Here is a 19,603-nt window from a genome sequence, read left to right on the forward strand (position 1 = left end):
TATCCGGAATATTTTTAACAGCCCGAAAGTCTCAATAGGCTGTGCCAAATCTTTAAACTGTGGGAGCCTACTTCTACGCTGATCTGGGATCGGTTTAAACGAACAGGTTGAGTTATTTCCTACTTATCTGACAAGAGTTTCGGGTGCAGCAGGTCGGTAATCCATCACACAGGAGAGCAGCGGTGCGTCTTCTTTGCGGTGGCGCAGAAATGCGGAGAGGTGTCGCTTCTTGAGCGTCTGAACTGTAGAGATGCGTGCGGCTTTTCCTCTGAGCGCATCACGGTCAAGTCCGCCACAATAACACCGGACTTCCGGTAAAGAGTTTCAAAATAAAAGAGGAACATACACGCATGATACCTTTTAAAGGAAAAGACTGATCACAACCAAAACAATAATAAATGCATGTATCATAATAACGATGGTGATGATGATGATTATCATTATTACTTGCCATGAAAGTTTTTTTTTTAAGTAAGACAAACAAAGAAAAGATTAAATTGTCAAACACATTTTTAGACTTTAATTCATGTCTGCAATTAAATGTATACATTGCTGATTTAAAGCGTGTGTTGTATAAATTAGGAGAAACCAGAATACTAGTTAAATAGTTAATCTTGACTTCTTTTCTGGGATTTTGAGAGACAAAATTAGTAAACATATTAAAATGATCTGATTCATCTAAATGATAATCATGGTAATAAAAATTATTATCATTATTATAAAAAAATATAACTAAAGAACCACTCCAGTTTTTTGATCATCTGTACACCAGAATATTTCAGACATTTTAAAAACATCACTTTCCATTTTTCCCCAAATCACACAGGTCATAGTATTTTCCCATAAATTCCTCTCTATATAAAGCACACATTCATCATCAGGGTAAGTGGCCAGATTAGGGAGACAACAAATGATGTGCAGAGATAAAACACAGACACATTTTTACAAAGAAAATTTGCTCTAAAGGAATGAAGACCAAGCGTAGCCCCCATATAACATTTTATTTTGAAGGTGCAATCAGAATCTTATTTTGCATGAGTTTTTGTAACTTTACACACTCCGGGAACCCTGTTGAGCGCCTGTGAATCAGGAGTTCACATGAAGAAAACAATACAATAGACTGTAATGCAAATCCTGTAAGACATCATAGACCTCATTCTGCTCTGCTTTTCTATAGTTTAAACACACAAGCTCTATTTGAGTTAACTTGAACAGTTCAGATCTACTTATTCAAGTCTACATCTTTCCGACTCCACAGCCTGTGAATGCTGATAAAAACGGGCAGCATCCGTGTTTTTACTGCGGTGATATATTTATTTTTTTTTGTTTTTGCGTCTGAGCGGACTTGAACAGAAGGATGCGGCTTAGGACAACATGAGAGAAAGGCAGGCCTCAGAGCGGTGCTATTTTTAGTGGCAGTGCTTAAGTGCTCGTATCTGAACTGAGACTCGGGCTATATATTCTGTCTCTGATAGCTCGCAGGTGAGGATGCTGCTGCTGCGAACAGGAGACTAATGTCAGACTGAGTGGAGGAAAATGTAAAATCCCTGTTCTCGCAAAAAGCAGGTTTAATATTTCATCTGTGGAAAATGATCAGATTTTTTTTTTATCCCCTTTTTGTGTCAATTCTATGATTTCCTTCATTTCTTATTTTTGATTTTATAGACACACACCTCATCCTGTTGCTGAATATATAGTCTATCCTATGGGATCCTTAAAATAATCTCACACACACACACACACTCACACATGCACCTGCATCTCCTCTGAATATGCTGTAATTTTGCTGCCCTCTGCTGTCCATTACTGTGGCTTGCCTGCTGTTCATAAAAAAGCAATAAAATAAAAAGACATGCGTGACCACTGAGGAAATTTGTTCAGCACTTTATTTGGAGTTTTATTAGAACATGTATACAGTTCGGCCATATACTCTCCCTTAGGAAATGAAAGTCTAAAAAAAAAAAAAAAAAAAAAGATTAGCAAACGTTATAAAATAAGTCTTACATATAGGCTACCAAGCTACTCTGTATGGTCATTGGTTGGGGGATATAGTGTGTTGGTTTGCTCACTGTGGTGCCATTTCTGGGCAGCACAGCAATGCAAACAAATAGGCAGGGCACACCAAGTGATTCATGTCAGCTCTGTGGTTTGTTCAGAGTGGGTACGAACGGAGGAACGACTTCACTGATAGCATCAACCTTTAGATAATTAATGGGCTGGTAACGAACAGCTTTAACAGTCTGCGTCTCCTCATGCTGTCGTAAAAAAGAGTCGACATGATTGCTTTAACATTTAAATAATATGAATCCACTCTGTGCTATGAAAATGGCGTGAAGTCACTTTGTAGCTTTTCCTCCTAATGGCTTATAATCTAGAGCAAAGTATCTGAAAACCTGAGTATTTCAAAAAAGACAATTTCATAGAAAAATAACATCTCACAGTTTCCATTCAGCTTGAGTTATTCTTTTTTATAACTGAATCTTTAAGAAAAAAAAAAAAAAGCAAAATATAATGATGTGCTATTTTGCCATCTTCGACGCGACACTGAGCTCAGATTCTGTAGAGGCTTATGATTATTGTTTTTGTGGATTTACAGTTAAGGGCCTTTTTTGGCATGGCTGAAATTACTAAACGGCCCGCCCACCTCTCTTGTATTAGACCTCAGAGCAAAGGGTTTTCACAGTAAGAAAAATCAGTGGATAGGATAAAGTGGTTTATGTTACCAAGGCAACTGTACGTGGCACGATGGGCACAGCACTCTCTAGAATCTAGATTGTGGTTTTGTCTCGACCCCACATACACAATATTAACAGTACTCGAAATATGCACGCCGGATGCATATTTTTGGCATCTTTTGCTGACTTCTGAAGTAGGGTACAACACAGAGTATCCTTATCCACACTCAAGCAGCATATTACAAAACATTCATGTATGAACAGGGCAGGTACAATATAGTTCTTAGTCTGTATTTACATGTTGAGCCTTCACGAAAGCTATATACCAATTTTCACAAAATTTCTCATCACTCAATAATAAATATTATGAATGGGAAGCTGTTGTATGTAATATATAGATATACTGTATATTTTCATATATATATTATATATTTATATATATATATACATAGACTTATCATGATGTATTACAATACAGTAATACCAATCAGGGCTTGGCTCCGGTTAGTATAGTATTTACAGTAGGTTCTGCCGTTTATTTCTCTACAAATATTTACAGAATATAGATTTCACACCTGCTGTCGAAAACGATTTGCATCATCACAATCAAATATTCAGTTATATGGAACAACATTACAAGTCGAGGCAAGTGTCCACATTAGATGAAGAGGATACTGTACAAGCACGATACACCATTTCCTCTCAGACCAGATCGTTGCGCTGCCGCGGAAATGGATGGCTGATAGTCTTGGAAAGTTGCATTATTATTGCTCAGTATCTCCATGAGGTATAAGTGAATGTCTATGCAGTCTTTGTACAGTAGGGGGTACTTCGGGGGGGTGGGGGGGACACTCCGCTAAAGTAGCTCGAAAACAGAGATGCAGTGAGGTGAGGGAGAGATAGGAAGTAGGTTAAACCAAGGTGTCTCGTATACCTTGTTGACCTAGAAACATCTATCATAAATGCTGCAAAGGTAAAGAGAGGAGTGCAACGTAAAAAAAAGACAGTGTCATGGTTGTTTCAGCTGGAAAACAGATTTCACTTTACCATGTTGGTGTCATTTATGAGTTAAAATGTGAGAGTGGATTTCAGCCAGAGGTCAGCTGTAAAAAGGCACAAAGAACATGACTTCATACTACTGTAGATATCAAAGTGACTGAGAGAAGATGTTGGTAGTGTGGGTAGCTGCAGAAAACAAGTCGAGGTCTAACAGTGTGAGGCTGACGGAATCTGGCGCACGATCATTCAGCCTCTGCACGCTCTACTTCCTGTTAAAAGTCAAGAGAGACGCCGCTTCTTCCTCCTCCCTGCCCTGTCCGCCTCCCGGGGCGCCCGTTCCCCTCTACGACCTGAGCCGCCCTCTGCTGGCTGGGCATGAGCCAGGGGCCTGGCAGCACCTCGGCCCTGCGCCCGCCTGCGTCCGTGGCGGCCAGAGACAGGCCTGAGATGCTGGCAGCCGACACGCTGCTGTCAGATTGGCTGCCTCCAGACTCTGACTCATCGTCCCCTGGCTGCTCCGCGGACAGTGTGGAGGTGAGGAAGGAGAAGGGCTTTCTCTGTGACACCGGATCTACCACAGCAACTTTTGGTAAAGGCCCCTGGACACGCCTGCTCTGTGCGCTGTCGTCTTTATGATCCTCATTCAGCTCAGCCTCTCTATTTTCTCCCCTGTCGTCATCCCATGACCTCTCCTGCTCCTGCTCCTCCTCCTGCTCCTCCTCCTCCTCCTTCTCTCTCCTCAGCTCCCTGTACTCTGCTGCCATGTCCCAGTTTTCATCACCCTCCACCTCCCAGTTTTGTTTGGGTCTGGGAAGCTTTTGCTGAGGACTTGGAATGGGTAAGATAGCATCCTCATCCTCTTCACTCTCTTCTCTCTCTAACTTCACTCCCTCCTCCACCTCCTCCATCTGGTCTTCCACCGTTTCCTCAACTGGCGGTACCACCTGCTCCTCCCCTTGCTCCGGCTCTTCCTCTGCTCTCCTCACCCTCTCCTTGCTTCTGCTTTTCCTCTCTTTGCTTTTGCTCCTCCCTCTCTCCCTCTCCCTTTTCCTTCCCGTCACCGTCCCCCTTTCTGTCTCGCTATCATCATAACTCCTGAGGGCGTCTCTGGGTAAACTCCGAGACTCCCTTTTTCTCCGCCTCCTCCCCCTCCTGTCCGTGTCCTCCCGAGACCTCTCTCCCCGCTCAGAGACGGGGCTTTGTAAACCCGAGCGCCCTCCTCCCTCGCCCTTGCCCCGGATTTTCCTTCTTCCCGTCCCTTTCCCTCTCTCGTGTCCGTTTGAAGACCTGCTTCTCTTCTTCTGCTTGGAGCTGTGCCGCTTCCGCCCGGTGGAGTCTACTGCAGCCAAACTCTGCTCCTTGGGGTGATGCAGGAGGGAGGGGGAGGTGACTCTGTGCTCACGGCCTAAACACAGATTATAAGTAGGAGGGGTGGGGGGTGTTGGAGAGAGAGAGAAAGAGAAATACACAGGTAAAAGAGAGGAAGAGCACAATCTGAGGCAGAAAGCATTACGTAATCTACTATTCTGCAGTTCTGAAATCCAGAAAGTGTTTGTTTTTTTGCTGAGGTGCATCAGATCAGATGCAGAAAAACAGCTGCTTCTCTATTTTAGTGCAACCTTCAGACAAACCTACATTAGAAATACAGCAGACATCTGATTAACGGTACGCGCCACAATCGTTTAAGTAAGCCATTCTCTTCGTTAAATAATTCAGTGTGATTACAAATTGTAAAGCTGGCAAAGTCAGTTCAAACTAAACTGGGCCAGGGCTCAGTATAATACAGTGAATTTCTACACCATTACTTAAGTTGATAATCAGGATTATGGTCTAACGAGGAGGTCCAACACACAGGCTGATAGGTATCTTTCTCTACAAGTGAAGACGGCAGCGGTGACTGAGTAGAGGAATGTAGAGAGACAGAAAATGGGAGAACTAACAGGAACCATTACCAACCGCGTATTCTCTGTCCGTCCAATGACATAGAAGCAAGGCTCTCCTAGCTTGGAGTTGGTCATACATAGAGACAAACTGGAGAGCTCCACTGAGAGAAGAGGAGAAAGAGGGAGGTAGAGGGAAAAGAAGGAAGGAAGGAGTGGAGCAGAAAGGAGAGAAACATTTGGAAGGGGAAACAAGGAGAAGTCAAGACAGGCCAAGTCCGGAGGGAAAATGTGGTGCGGGAGTGTTACATGGGTTAAAAGGTGGGAAACAAAGAAGAATAGAAGGATAGAAAGTATTTTAGTTCCACAGAAAAAGAAGAAGAAAAATGTACACACCCAAGACAAATTCATGCAAAAGACATGAGGTTCCCTTTGTTTTAATGCTCATATACTTATAATTTCCCCTGTAAACACATGGAGGTGATGTCCTGAAACAGTCCTAAATCCTCCTACTGTATCTTACCGTAGTCGGGCACGTAGCCGTTGCCTCTCTTGAGGACCAGGTGGATGCGGTGGCCTCCTCTGCGGATCTGCTCGACAGCCTGGCTGTGGGTCATCCCTGCTGTGCTGTCCCCATTGATCTCCACAAGCTGATCACTGACCTGCAGCCACAACATGCAACATCCCCATTCCTTTAAATATGTTATCTATTATTCTCATTAAAATAACTGAATAATCTGTAACGTAAACATGAAACAGTAACACTTGTGTACACTGCATTGTGTTTACTTACTTTACTTATTTGGTGTGGATAGACTGAACAAGATTAATCTGCAGCAATACCAGCTACTGTGTGCAGTTGTGCTACACTATCATGGCAACATGCTTACAGTTACAATGCTAACAAGCTGATGTTTCTTAGTTTTATCATTTGCTGACTCTAAGCACTATTACAGCTTAGTTTAGCAGGTTTGCAGCAGCAAACAGAAGCTGCCAAGTCACTGTCAATCAAATCTGAAGCAGATTAGCTGAGTTTTGAGTTTGAACTCCTTGATTTGAAGTTTTCAGGGCTGTTCAGTATCTTGCTTTGGCTGGAAAATATACCAAAAGTAAGGCTCATCTGCACGTTTAAATAGATATACTGTAACTACAGCCATTAAAAGTAACAGAAGAGAATATGGTTACACAATTATTTGTATTTAGAAGTATAAGTCATTACAAGCATCTTGTCATTAATAAATTCATGAAATGGCTGCTGAGCTTTTGCAGTGAATTATTCAAAAGACAGGAAACAGGAATAAGGAGTAGTATATGTTCAAAGACAAAATCTCAAATGCACACAGCAAGAGGACAGACCTGCATTTTTTGGCTCCGTGAGGCTGGCCCCCCTCCCATCAACCCCAGGACATAGAGGCCCATGTTGTACTCGCTGCCTCCTCGGAGGCTGAAGCCGAAGCCTGAGGGGCCACGATCCAGGTCTACGCTGTAATACCTGGAGTCACGCTGGGGGACGAGTGCAGAGGAGGTGATCATCATGCAGCAAATATTAAACACTGGCTGTGGATCGGATGAGCAGAGTGATCACACGTTATAAATTGCGGTGCTGCCCTCACCTTTGGACGTGACCTCTGACCCTTTCTGCTTCTGTGACCGGGGTCATACTCGTTGGTTTCTGAAAGGCTCGAAGAATCTGAAAAAGATTAACGTTTGATTATGAATTAAGAACCAGGCTGTATATTTGTGTGTGTGTGTGTGTACATCCTGGATATGTGTGCCTGTGCTTACAGGTGCTGGGACGGGGGACGATCGTTAGGCGTAGAGTATTTCCCGCGCGGCGAAGGATCTGAGCAAGCTCCCGATGAGGCAGAGTCACCACTGATCGTCCTTCTACCGCCTCTAATCGATCTCCAGGCCGGATCTGACCACTCTTGGCCGCTGGGCTGCCTCGACGGACCGTCACAAACCGGTGAGGGAGAAGTGACGCCGCTGAAGAGAAGACAGGAAACATGCAACAGTTACTACCACCTTAAATAACTTGTTGCTCGAGTTACTTGTTGAGTGGTTCATACTGAAAACAAAACTCCATCCAGCTACAAAACTTTCCTTTTAGCAGAAGGCAGTGAGTAATAAATGGGGTCAAATGGGGATAAATTTAAAAGCTGGAAGATTTATTTCACCAGGGTGTTTGCCAAAATTCCTAAAACAAGCTGTAATTAAGCTCTGGATCGTTTTGGCAGGGTTCACTTTATAAATTACTTTCCACAGAAGCCTTTCTTTACACCTCGCCCACTGTCTCCTTGAAACACTCTCCTCTTCCTTCATCCTCCCATCTATCAACCTATCTCTGCATCCGCTGACACACCAGGAACTGTTTTTTGCTGTTCAATGATTTGTCTTCCTCCTCAAGAACAAGCTGTGATGGAACACGAGCTTTGCAGAAATATTTTTTTCTGTCCCGAATCTGTCAAACGGCAAGATAGCAACAGACGTAAGATATTTACACATCAGTTTACATAGCGTTGGTGGTCCTTGCGCTCAGCTCTTGCACAAGATGCACAACCTTGCAGCCTGTCTGCATTAGTATGGCCCTAGCATACAAAACACACACATAAAAAATACATGCGAATATTTAGCTCTTTCTGCTTGTATCCCAAAATTAATTTTCTCATCTCCTACCAGCCCCTACGCTTCTCAAACACACCACACATCGGTCCTAGAGAGCTACTACACACAGGAGAGTGTAGCTGAGGTCACAGATGATGTGCAAGTGTTCATGTTTTCTTCTTGTTAGATTCAACTGACCTTAGAATTGCAGGGCAGCTACAATGGGAGGCGGGACAATTAGCTTCATGTATCATGAACTCAATTTGTCTTATCTTCTATAAAGAGATCACTCGTAATTAAGCTTAACTCTGGTCAGTGTCTGAGGTTGATGAGAAAAATATCAAGCCGCCTAAAAATAAATTTGCTTCCATTAATCTCTTGCACCAGATAAAAAGCTTCTTACAGTTTTTTGGCTGGACCGTCTGTCTGTGTCTTCTGCTCCTTCCGTATCTTAGTAAACTCACTACTACTCTCTCTCTCTCTGACCCCTCTTTAAGGTTATGCTGTGCTTTGGTGACAGCTGGCCCCTCTAGAGTCTTGCCAGTATCCTTATGTAACCCATCAGACAGCATAAACATTTTGATACTCTCATTCAGCTGAGGTACATAGTCAGTCTGTATCCCTCTAGGATAAAAACAGCATGTTTAAATTGTCCTCTAGAGAAAATAGTAATCGTTGGAGCTAGGGATATGAAACAAAGTGTATGTCACATTGGAGTGACGATCCCGTTGAGAGGCACAGCCTATAATTCAGAGCCCAGAGATGCATCTCCAATCTGGGCCTAATCTGGGTGACCCAGGCAGAAACAGCAATCAGGTCAAATCAAAGCCAAGGCAGCTTTGTAAATAGTCTTCTTATCATGCATAATACATCGGTCCAACATCAGCAATTGCCAGACGCATGAATACACATGCAACGGCCATGCTCATACACACACAGCACCACTGTGCACACACACACACACACACACACGCACACACATGTACAAAAGCACACATACATGCACAGTGACTCAGAGGGATTGGGACAGATGTACTCAGCTGCACACACACACACACACATAAACACACACACACAGGCGCTTAAATTACACACAGATGCATCCAAATGGACTGCTTTATATTAGTGTCTTTTCCTCTGGCTCTCCATGTTCTCCTGTCCAGAGTAATCCCACTGCGGAATGCCCAGCAGCCAGTCAGCCTCTGACGCTCTGCACTGATCAACGCTCAGGAGTGGTAGCAGCCCCCCTCCCCGCCATCGTAAAATCCCACTCTGCAGCTCAGATGCATCAGCCGGTGCAGATGTCCCCACAGCAGCCTGCAGATGCCTTTAAGAACTGGAGGCCGGAGAGAGCACTGTTGATCTTTAGTAGGATCATTCATACAGCGGTGTGCATGCGGGTTAGTTAATGCTGAACTCTGCAACGCTAATACTAACTGTTAACTCCATTCGTTTTACCGCCTGTGTGGCTCACAAATGGCTCTGACCTCTGACAGGCCATTACCACCACACCATGTTGTGTACCGCAATAAGCCTGGAAGGGATAAAACATGTTCTAAATTATTACTTTCACTTTCATCTGGTGTTGTTACTACAATCTGATCCAGTATTTACAGTGAAAATAACCACAGTAGATATTGATCACAGCATTGATCAGCTATCTGAAATCTAGAACATGTGAGCCTGTGGATCCAACTTTCATGCTGCCAAAGTCAACACGAGCAAACTTTAGCGTACGACACAGAATCACACCCTCTAGCTAGTGCACAAAGCTCAACATTGCACCAAACCAGTGCCCTTCCATTTTTAGTAAACACCAAACGAGAAGTGGAGTGAATAATTACGTTTAGACTCCTTCACAGTTTTCAAAGCAGACTGCAGTCTCTCCAGCATGGCTCTTTGATTTGCATGTGCAGAAAAACAGAAAAAAAAAAAAAGAAAAATCCTGAATTCCTTGTCAGGTAGCTTGGAGGTGTTGAGATTCACGTGTAACGGTTAACAGGAGCTAAAACACAGGCTTGCTGTTCCCTCTGTTGCATCCTCTGCGAGGGAAATGTTCAGCGTAGCATTTCTCTTGAGCATTCAGAGAGCAATGGAGAGAGCAGGAGGTAGGTGGGAGGCGGAGGGAGGGAGAGACAGAGGGGGAGAGAGAGAGAGGGAGAGTTTTAATCTTTTGAAAAACCAGGCTGGATGCTTTTACTGCAGAGCAAAGGGGTGTGAGGGAGAGAGAGAGAGAGAGAGAGAAGGGGGGATAGAGAGAGAGAGAGAGCCTGTCAGTGAGAGTGAGAGAAGAGTGGTGGAGAGAAAGACTGATGAGAGAATGAGACAGAGAGAGATAGGAAGAGGAAACGATCGAGGATAAAGGCAGATATGGCGTGACAGAGGGGACTTCTCTCTGTGACATGACAGGAGTGAAATGAAGGGGGGAGTGAGGACACAGCGGAGATGAGGGTCTGAGGAAGGAGGAAGGGTCTGTGTACTGCGGAGATGGGTGCACCTACAACCTTAATCTCGCCATGACAACATAAATGCATGTTCGCTTGGGCCATAAAGCAAATTGAGCTGCATCAAACCGGAACAGAGGGCAGCCAATACAAGACAAAGGAAGGGGAGAGGGGGTAATGCATCATGGGGCGGCGCTGGATAACCTGCTGTTCATAAGCACTACACTAAAAGCTAATAAGGGCAGGATGTGTCCGCTTCCCAGACAGAACATAAACAAGCCTCAACGTCCTGTCAGGTCAGAATGGATGGAGAGACTCAGAGTCAGATACTAGTAATATGATACAAAAGGTCATTTTGCTGCAAAAGTAGATTAAAAAGAGCATGGCTTCATATAAAACCTGCAGATAACTTCATATGGGAATAAGTTTGACATTTGCTTAAATATGCTTCACCTCATGCTGAGAGTTAGATGACAAGATCAATCCCACTCCCACGTCTGTACGATAAATATGAAGCCGGAGCCAGGAGGTGGTTATGTTAGCTTAGCATAAAAACTGGACGCAGCTAGCTTTGCTGTGTCAAAAGGTCAAAACCAGCACCTGTGAATCTCACTGATTTGACATGTTACATCCAGTTTGTTTGAGCCACACAAAAACTAAAGTCTGAAAACAGCAAGTTGCAGCTTCGCTGCACTGCTTAGCTTAGCATAAGTAATCAGAGGGGAAACATAAAGCCCAAGGTAACAAGATCCACCTAGCAGCACCTCTAAACCTCACTTATTAACACATTATATCTTGTTTGTTTAATCAATACAACCACTGAAGTGGTAGAATGAGTCATTGTAATTTTAAGGGGGCTTATGTGCCAGACTATTTCATGATAGTGATTTCCTGGAGTCTTGATGATGCACCATGACTCATCTGGTGGCATGTGGCCACGGTGACCACTTTTTAATCTGTAATTGTCTAATGGTGTTTCTGTCCACAAGGGCATCCAAATAAAAACCGTTTCCCTGGGCAGGTAACCAAATGGTTCTACTGGGCCAAAAAATAAGTTAAGTGAATGCTGTGTAATGCTGTCCTGTTCTACTTTTTAAGTATTTCATTTGATATACATGTTGAACTATATGATTTGTGACTTTGTAGTTGGCTGTCACCTTTGCCATTCTCCACGTCCTGAGAAGCAATGACGAACCCAAAGCCCTCTCCTGGCTTTCTCCTGAGCTCCACATCAAACCCTCGGAGCGGCCGGGTTCGCTCACCACCCTGCCTCTCCAGACCCGAATCAGGCACTGTGACACCGCCCGCCTCGTCCTCCAGGCCAGTGTTGATCCAGTCTTTGGGCTCCATGGTCAGGGTCACTGGAATCGACTCCAAGAAACTGGTGCTCTGGATCAGCGAGGAGCGCGTCGGGGCTGGGGAGGGAGGGGCACTGATGGAAGCACGGGGCATAGGCAGCGCTTCTGGGAGTACAGAGGAGCCGTCTGAGCCAACAGGTGGAGGAGGGGGGCGGAGAAGAGGAGGAGGAAGTCTCCGAATGGAGCCGGGGGAGATGGTTGAGTGATAGATGCCTAATAATCAGAGAGAAAAAAAGGGTGAGATAAATTTAGCCACAGAGAATACTTGTTTGTTGAATCACTCTACAACAAATGAGAATCATTTACCTCCTCTGTAAACCAACAAGATGACTTCTGCCTGTTTGGTGTGTTCCTGGAGAACTGTTTGTACCTATGAACAAACATAATAACACTGTGACGCATTCAGAATTTTTTTTGAGGGGGGTTATTTTGAACACAACAGGGTGATCATTCAGATCATTCCTGATAGATAATCATTTCTCAGACTGAATTAAATCACCACACTGATGATTTATCATTTTTAACCCAGTGGTTCACAACCTTTAGTTAGGGAGATGAATTCCTGTGAAGGTAAGAAGGAAAAACTAAATTCTTACATAATTAATAATAATAATTTAGCTTTTTGTGAAATTCTGATCTCTTTAGGCCACCAGAATTATTTAGATGAACCATCTAAGGGGAAAATCCCCCTTTGATTGAACAAACTACAGTTCATCCACCCTGTGACAAGGGGTGGCAAGCAGACATTACATCATATTGAGCAAAAAAGGTCAGAAACCTCTGTTTTAACCCATCAACTATGAACTGTGGACTGTGGTTCACATTATTTCTCCTGACTTCCCTCCCATTTGGTCCTGTGCTACCTGTGCAGAGCTGAGACTCTGGACATCTGCTCCATTGATTTTAACAATAGCATCCCCTGGCTGCAGGGAGTTGCACTGCTTCCTGTCCCAGACCCTTTTCACTATGGTCATCCTGCCTCCTGGACCGCCAGCCGTCACGCTGAAGCCGAGTCCTCGGTCTCTTTCACTCTGGGCCAGGGCCACTGGTACCAACTCCCCGCCGCTGAAACTGCCAACGCCACTGCCCATACTCATCGCCCCAGGAGAGGACACACTGCTCGGACTCGCAGTGGGGCTGGAGTTGCCATGGAAACCGTTGAAGTTGCGGTGATGGGGGCTGTCAGGGGTGGGCGGAGGTCTGAGGTGTGAGGTTTGCGGTCTGAAGAGGCGGGAGTGAGCGCTGTGAGGCCCACCGGGGGAGGATGAGGGCCTCCTCGGTGACTGAGGCAGGGGCAGCCGGGACCCCGACAGGGTGCAGGTGGACAGGTCACTCTCAGATGACTTGGATGTGCCGTAACGAAGATGACGAGGGGGTGTTGAGAGGGAGTTATTGTTGTGATTACGGATCATTGATGCCCTGATGACAAAGAATGGGAAGAGTTAAAATCAATAATTCTCCAGCAAGTGTTAACTTTGTCTCACACTCTCATACTGAAATGTTGGCCTGTAACTACAAATAATTTATATACAAATTATTTATATTATCACTGAATTGGCCTGTTATTTGATTGATTGGTTATAGACTAAAAATGCTCATCACAGTCCCCTCTTAAATTACTTTTTTTGTCCATTCAAAACTTAAAGATATTTCATATATGAAAAAATTTACCAAAATTCTCACATTTGTGAAGTCGGCACCATCAAATATTTGGCATTTTTGCTTGAAAATGATTAATCGATTATCAAAACTGTTGATGAAACAGTGTATGTGAGTGTTACCTGTGTGAGCCAATGGCAGAGACAACTTCACTGTCACTCTGGCTGGCAAGTGTTGGGTCAAACGATTGCAGCCTGGCTAAACTTCTCAGGGAACGAGGAGGACGGACGGGGGGGGAGGAGTCAGCGTTGTTTATACTGGAGCGTCTGTATGAGGGCGGCTGTCTGGTAGCGAAAGACATGGCATTCCCATTGGCGTCTTGAGTCACCCCTGGTTCCATGTAGCTCCCGTCACTGTGGACCCCGTTAAAGTTAAAGTGCTGGGTCTGGGGAGTGGGTGTCGGGAGGCGAGGTAGTTGGTGAAGAGGCTGAGGCTGGGTGGTGGTGGGTGGTATAATGGGGTCCCCGTTGTCCATCAGCCTCGGCGGGGGTTGCTTGGGACAGCCGTCATGATTGTAGAGCATGGGATACCCTCTTCTAACCTCTACGTCCACACTGTGGCCCACAGGCACCGACTTGAGCATCTCTACCACCTCTTTGTGAGACACTCCCAACACACAGACGTCATTGGCATACACCAGGATGTCGGCTAATAAAGCACAAAAGAAAGCACACAGACACAGAGATATCATTACGACACATTTACTGAAGAACACTCAGAACATAACATCATTTCTAATGATCTGCAGCAAAATGACACACCTTTCTACCTTTGTAGTTACTTTTTGTAATTGTTTTTAAGTATGACCGCTTTCATATGCTGGAGTGTGCAAATAAGTGTAGTTTGTACATGAAACACTGACTGCATGTTTTGTGTGGGTGTTGACTAATCCACCTGACTAATCCCTCTAAACCAGCCTATTAACAGATATGAACTAGATCAGTCCCTGCAGACACAGCCTGCGCTGTGGCTTCCTGGAGCGATGATATCTGCCTGTATGAGTATTTGTGTGTGTGTGTGTCTGTGAAGTGGATGCATACCGTTGCATATGCGTGTGTGCTATGATAGCTCGATCATGGTGTGCTAGCCCTGAGGATTAAGGACTGATTGTGATATACACTTGCTGAGGGAGGTCAGAAAATTCCAGAAGTATAATCCCAAAGAGTGTAGACGGAGAACTAGAGAGACGGGCTGCTAAAACGCACCACTGATCAAGACTTTTTTCTGTTTTGCAAGATTTAAGCAACAGCGGTCACAGCTCTTAGTCGGCAGCTATGGCAAGTGTTGTACTTCTAATAATATACCAGTAAGTGTGTTGGTATCTGAGAATGTGTCCTCTCCTCTCTCATATCTGTGTTAGCGATACATTTCAGCAAGCTTCCTCATGCAGTTATCAACCCTGGCTGATTGCAAATGTACCTGTCTTGAGTGCTGAGGGTCCACTTGCAGTCACGCTGTAGACCTGGAGGAACTCTCTTGGCCTGCTGCCCCCGACGATGTTGAAACCGAACCCTCTGGAGCCCTTGGTCAAGTGTGTGTGCACGGGGAAACCCCTGAGCTCACCAGGATGGTCTGTGAACCCTGATAGTCACCATGTACAGAGGCAGAGAAGCGGAGAGGATGATGTGATGATGACGCTTACCTCTGAGGATAAGTTGTAAAAGTCTTCAGTGCAGCGGGAATTAAAACAATGAAACACCAGAGTAATATCAGAGAGAGAGAGGAGTGATAACAGTTTCCTCTACGTTTTTAGAAAGGGTAAGGGAAAAGAGAGAGAGTCAGAGTGTTGCAAACCAATCGCCAGATGGCTTTTAACAAAAATTACTTAAGAATAAATAGACGTGCACACAAACCAAAGTGTTTGGTGGAAAGATTGCATTTGAAGCAGAATCCATTACTACCCCCTCAAAAATAAGTCACATAATCCATTAGACTGACCCGATTCACTACTGTAATCTGGGTCGTTTTATTTACTGTTCACTCTACTTTGCATCAGCAGATCTGTGGAAAATGTATTTTCCTCCCATTTTCATTTCATATTTTAGCCCTATGTTTGTAAAGTGGACCAGCAATCATTTCAGGTTATGTCAATTTAAACATCTGTCCGCCCTACCGTATTACGACAGTGTCAGTTTGTCACTTGTACCAGATTTTACAATAATCCTTTCACAAGCAGGTAATTGTGGCCATGATGGAGATTATATCACCTTCTGCTGGTGACACACATGTACTGCACTTTACCGAGGCAAGCTGCAGCCACAGCACTTTAACAGATGGGTTTCTTACAGTTTTGCAATCAGCCATGTCAGACAGATGTCAACAACTAGATTTTGTCCTTGTTCTTTTAACAGCGAATCATGGGATCATATTATGAAATTAAGTTGCCAGTCACGTGCCATCCACGTGTCGACCCTGCCAGCCTCTGCAGCGGGTCTGGCTCTTTGCCAGCATCTCCGAGCTTTAGGCCTTAATCACTAACATGTCTCTGTTCGGCTAAAAGCTCATTTCATCTCATTTATTTCTAACGAGCTGGCTGTGTCTGTCACTTCCGTGCTTCACAAATATGAAGCTCCATTTAGGCTTTTCAACAATTAAGTGCATTTCAATAGTTACATCAAGAAAGAGAGAAGGGAGAGAAAGAAACAAAGACGCTCACATTCATTTTTGTAGACGGTTTCCCTGCTTGAGGCTCGAGGACTCTGCCAGCTGCTCCTCTTTGGGTTGTGACTTGGAGAGACAAAGGGGGACAGCAAAAGAAAAGCCTCCCTCTTCAGAAACATAATACTTCTGGATATAATTGACACCATTTTAATTTAATACGCTCAGAACAGAGATGCCTGCCATTGATAGTCATTACAACTCTGCATAGTCAGAGGATGTTGAAAGGAACAGTTCCACATTTTGGGAAACATACATATTCACTCTCTTGCCCTGACTTAGGTGCGAGGATCGATGCCACTCTCATATCGGTTAAAAATCGGTGAAGCTGGAGCCAGTAGACAGTTAGCTTAGCTTAGCATTAAGCCTTGAAACAGAAGAATCAGCTAGCCTGGCTCTGACCAAAGGTAATAAAATCTGACTACCAGCACCTCTGAAGCTCAGTAAATAACAATCAAAATCTTGATAATCCAGACAAAAACAAACAAATAAACGTGGTTTATAGGTGTTAATGTATCAGTGTGACAGTGTTTCCTTCATCTTTAAATAATGCTTAGCGCTTAGGTTAGATTATGGTTATGCATCACAGAGTTGACTGGTTGGCATTAGGGTAAAGTCAATTGAGGTTATGTGCTTAGGTTGAGATAAGGGGAATCAGAAATCGACAAAACACCAGACTTGGCCGGAGGCAGTGACCGTGAAATCACAACTTGTTCTTCCCAGAGTTTAGTTTTTATATGGATTTAAATACGTTTCTATGTGTTCAATCAGTGAGCTTAAGGTGTGCTCTTCAGACAGAGCCACACTAGCTGTTTTAAGCTAACCACCTCCTGGTTCCAGTTTCATATTTAGCAAACAGATATGTGTGCAGTATTGATTTTGAAATCTAACTTCCTGCGAGATGAGCTTGATAACTGTAGGTCACAAAATGTTGAACTATTCCTTTAACAGACTTGCGAAGTGCAGGTGGATGCTCACTCTATGTAATGAGACTCTCCCGGGTCACTGAAGGCCTGCTCCCAGTGATCAGGCATCACACCTCTCACCCTGGCACCACTTCTGCTGCAGATGATCCCGTTCGCTATGGCACGACCATTCCCGCTGCTGGATGCCCGGGGCCGACCGGGGGACCGATGGATAGGAGGGATGCTGCTGCTGACACCTGCAGAGCCTCCTAATTATAGTGAACATAATGATCAGCAATATATTGTGATATACTGTATATCAACATTTGCAGTAGGTGAAAAAGTTTCTCCTTCAATCTGTAACGACCTGATGCTGGCAATTCCACAGGGGGTTGTCAGGCTAAAAGACCTGAGGTCAGCATCTCAGTCGGCTTTGTCCTCCCTCTAAGGAGGCAGAGTGTGTGACCATGCATGCCACACGTCCAGCAGGAGACAAATAAGCATATTTTTTGCCTAGCTGTCCTTGTAGCTGTCCTTCAGCTGTGAGCTCCTGCATGGATCTGAGAGACATTCGACATAACACAGGCGTCCCGAGTCCTGCTGCACATGACAAGTGCTGCCGAACCCATCCGCCCACACAGTATCACTTCAGAAGATGACTCAGCAGAGGTCAGGGTGTTGGATGGCTCTCTCAAACTCCATCCTGCCTGCATCCTGTATTCGCTCCGCCCTCAGTCCAGGCTAATCCTACCTGCCTGTTTGGAGCCCATCTCTAACTATCTGGATCTATGCCTGCCTGCAATTCTCACCTCCCACTCTCTTATCTTCTGTACCACTCTGGCTCCCTGCCTCCACCTTTCCTAACACTCAGCCTCCCTACCTGCCTCCTCCACCACCCTATGGCGCTGCCTTGCTCCCTTACCCTGAACGTCTAATCTCATGCTCGCCTTCTGCTCAGCTTTGGCGTTCTAGTTCTAGTCTCCAGCACTGCCTGCGTGATTTCATCTGTAAAGGGGACATGATTCATTCTGAGGTACAATGTAATTTTCGCTTCTGTCTCAGCGACATTATTTGACTGCTATAGTTCCTGCACACTTTGAAGTTGAAGATATTGCATAGAAACAACATATTATCCCCTATAAAACATTACTCATCTTTAAAAATTTTATTTCACTGATTCCTTGTGATCCCTTATTAAAGTCAAGGAGATTTTTTCCCTCTACAGTTCTCACATTGTTTCATTTAAATAACTTTGCAGCTATTATTATAGCTGCAAAGTTATTAATGTGTCACAAAAAGGCAAAGACCAGTCCAAAAAATGAAAGAAGCATTTTGAAGCAGAACTTGACCCCCAGGTTGGGGATCACTGGACAACACCACTCAGTAATACTAGTGTACTTTTAGTATTTTTACATTTTTGTATTGGTACTTTCACTTAAAAAATGTACTTAGTACTTCTTCCAGCACTGGTGATTAAAAAGCATTTTCAGCCTTCTATCTAACATAATAAACCATGTCTGGAACAATGAGTCATCCATCACATCTGAATAGACAAAGCTATTGCCTTATGATAGGAAAAAAAATTCTATAACGACTGTGTGCTGACGCTTCGGTGTCCATTCAAACACGCTACTTCCTTCCCCACACCTCCCTGTGTGCACACTTGCCTATCTGCTTACTTCCTTGGCTTCCTCGACCTAAGGTAGCCTGACCTTCGTTTGGAGGTGATCCAGCAATCGATGAGGCCACGGACCCACTGAGAGTTTAGAGCATACTAATCGTGCTAATGATTGATTAATTTGGGTATCAGAGACTGGAGCTATAGATAGAGGGACAATGCAGTATTTAGCTGCTGGCTACTGTGCATGGCTTAACAGATGTGATTTCTACTGTCCATGTGTCTAAAAAAACACACAAAAGGCTCCAATAACTATGTTATACTCCACATATTTCGACTTACATCTATGACCTTGGCTACACATGCGGTCATACACACCAGGTTTAGAGATACTTGCCTGACAGGCCGGAGTCGTCCTCGCTGTTCTCACCGTCCTCTGCAGCCTTCTCCAGGTTGCTGAGTGATTTGCTGCGTGTGCGGAAGTTTCTGAGCAGGTTGCGGTGCTCCTGGTAGGTGATGGGGGGGCTCTCTGCACTGATGTGAACGGGCCGAGGTGTGCCGTAGTAATTCCCTGAGACACAGAACGACAGGAGAAAGGCGTCTTGCCTTGAGAAACTGCTTGAGGAATTGCAATGAACATAATCAAACTGTAAAATCGAACTGTGCATTTGCTCAAAACAAGTATCGGTCATATGTGATATAAAATAACTGATAAAATCTATTGACATCCATCTAAAGGTGGTCAGTGACAGCACACAGTCTGCATTAGCATGTTTCTATATCCAAATCTGATATGAGTTCAT

General features: G+C 44.4%; 1 protein-coding gene across 1 annotated transcript in view; it reads right to left on the minus strand.

Moving 5' to 3' along the window:
- Positions 1-5,010: 5,010 nt before the first annotated feature.
- Positions 5,011-19,603, minus strand: part of LOC139210257 (membrane-associated guanylate kinase, WW and PDZ domain-containing protein 1) — a 32,954-nt gene continuing 18,361 nt past the window's right edge. Inside the window, exons 5-19 of the mRNA XM_070840270.1 lie at positions 19,207-19,371; positions 17,256-17,451; positions 16,276-16,346; positions 15,039-15,200; positions 13,742-14,267; positions 12,824-13,379; positions 12,267-12,330; positions 11,761-12,173; positions 10,003-10,066; positions 7,340-7,540; positions 7,168-7,244; positions 6,911-7,057; positions 6,078-6,216; positions 5,615-5,718; positions 5,011-5,079 (exon numbers count right to left, since the gene is read on the minus strand). Of these exons, the coding sequence (XP_070696371.1) occupies positions 5,011-5,079; positions 5,615-5,718; positions 6,078-6,216; positions 6,911-7,057; positions 7,168-7,244; positions 7,340-7,540; positions 10,003-10,066; positions 11,761-12,173; positions 12,267-12,330; positions 12,824-13,379; positions 13,742-14,267; positions 15,039-15,200; positions 16,276-16,346; positions 17,256-17,451; positions 19,207-19,371 (2,954 nt within the window). The remainder of the gene's footprint in view (positions 5,080-5,614; positions 5,719-6,077; positions 6,217-6,910; positions 7,058-7,167; positions 7,245-7,339; positions 7,541-10,002; positions 10,067-11,760; positions 12,174-12,266; positions 12,331-12,823; positions 13,380-13,741; positions 14,268-15,038; positions 15,201-16,275; positions 16,347-17,255; positions 17,452-19,206; positions 19,372-19,603) is intronic.

Source organism: Pempheris klunzingeri, chromosome 11 (genome assembly GCF_042242105.1).
Source record: "Pempheris klunzingeri isolate RE-2024b chromosome 11, fPemKlu1.hap1, whole genome shotgun sequence".
In the NCBI taxonomy this organism is placed as follows: domain Eukaryota; kingdom Metazoa; phylum Chordata; class Actinopteri; order Acropomatiformes; family Pempheridae; genus Pempheris; species Pempheris klunzingeri.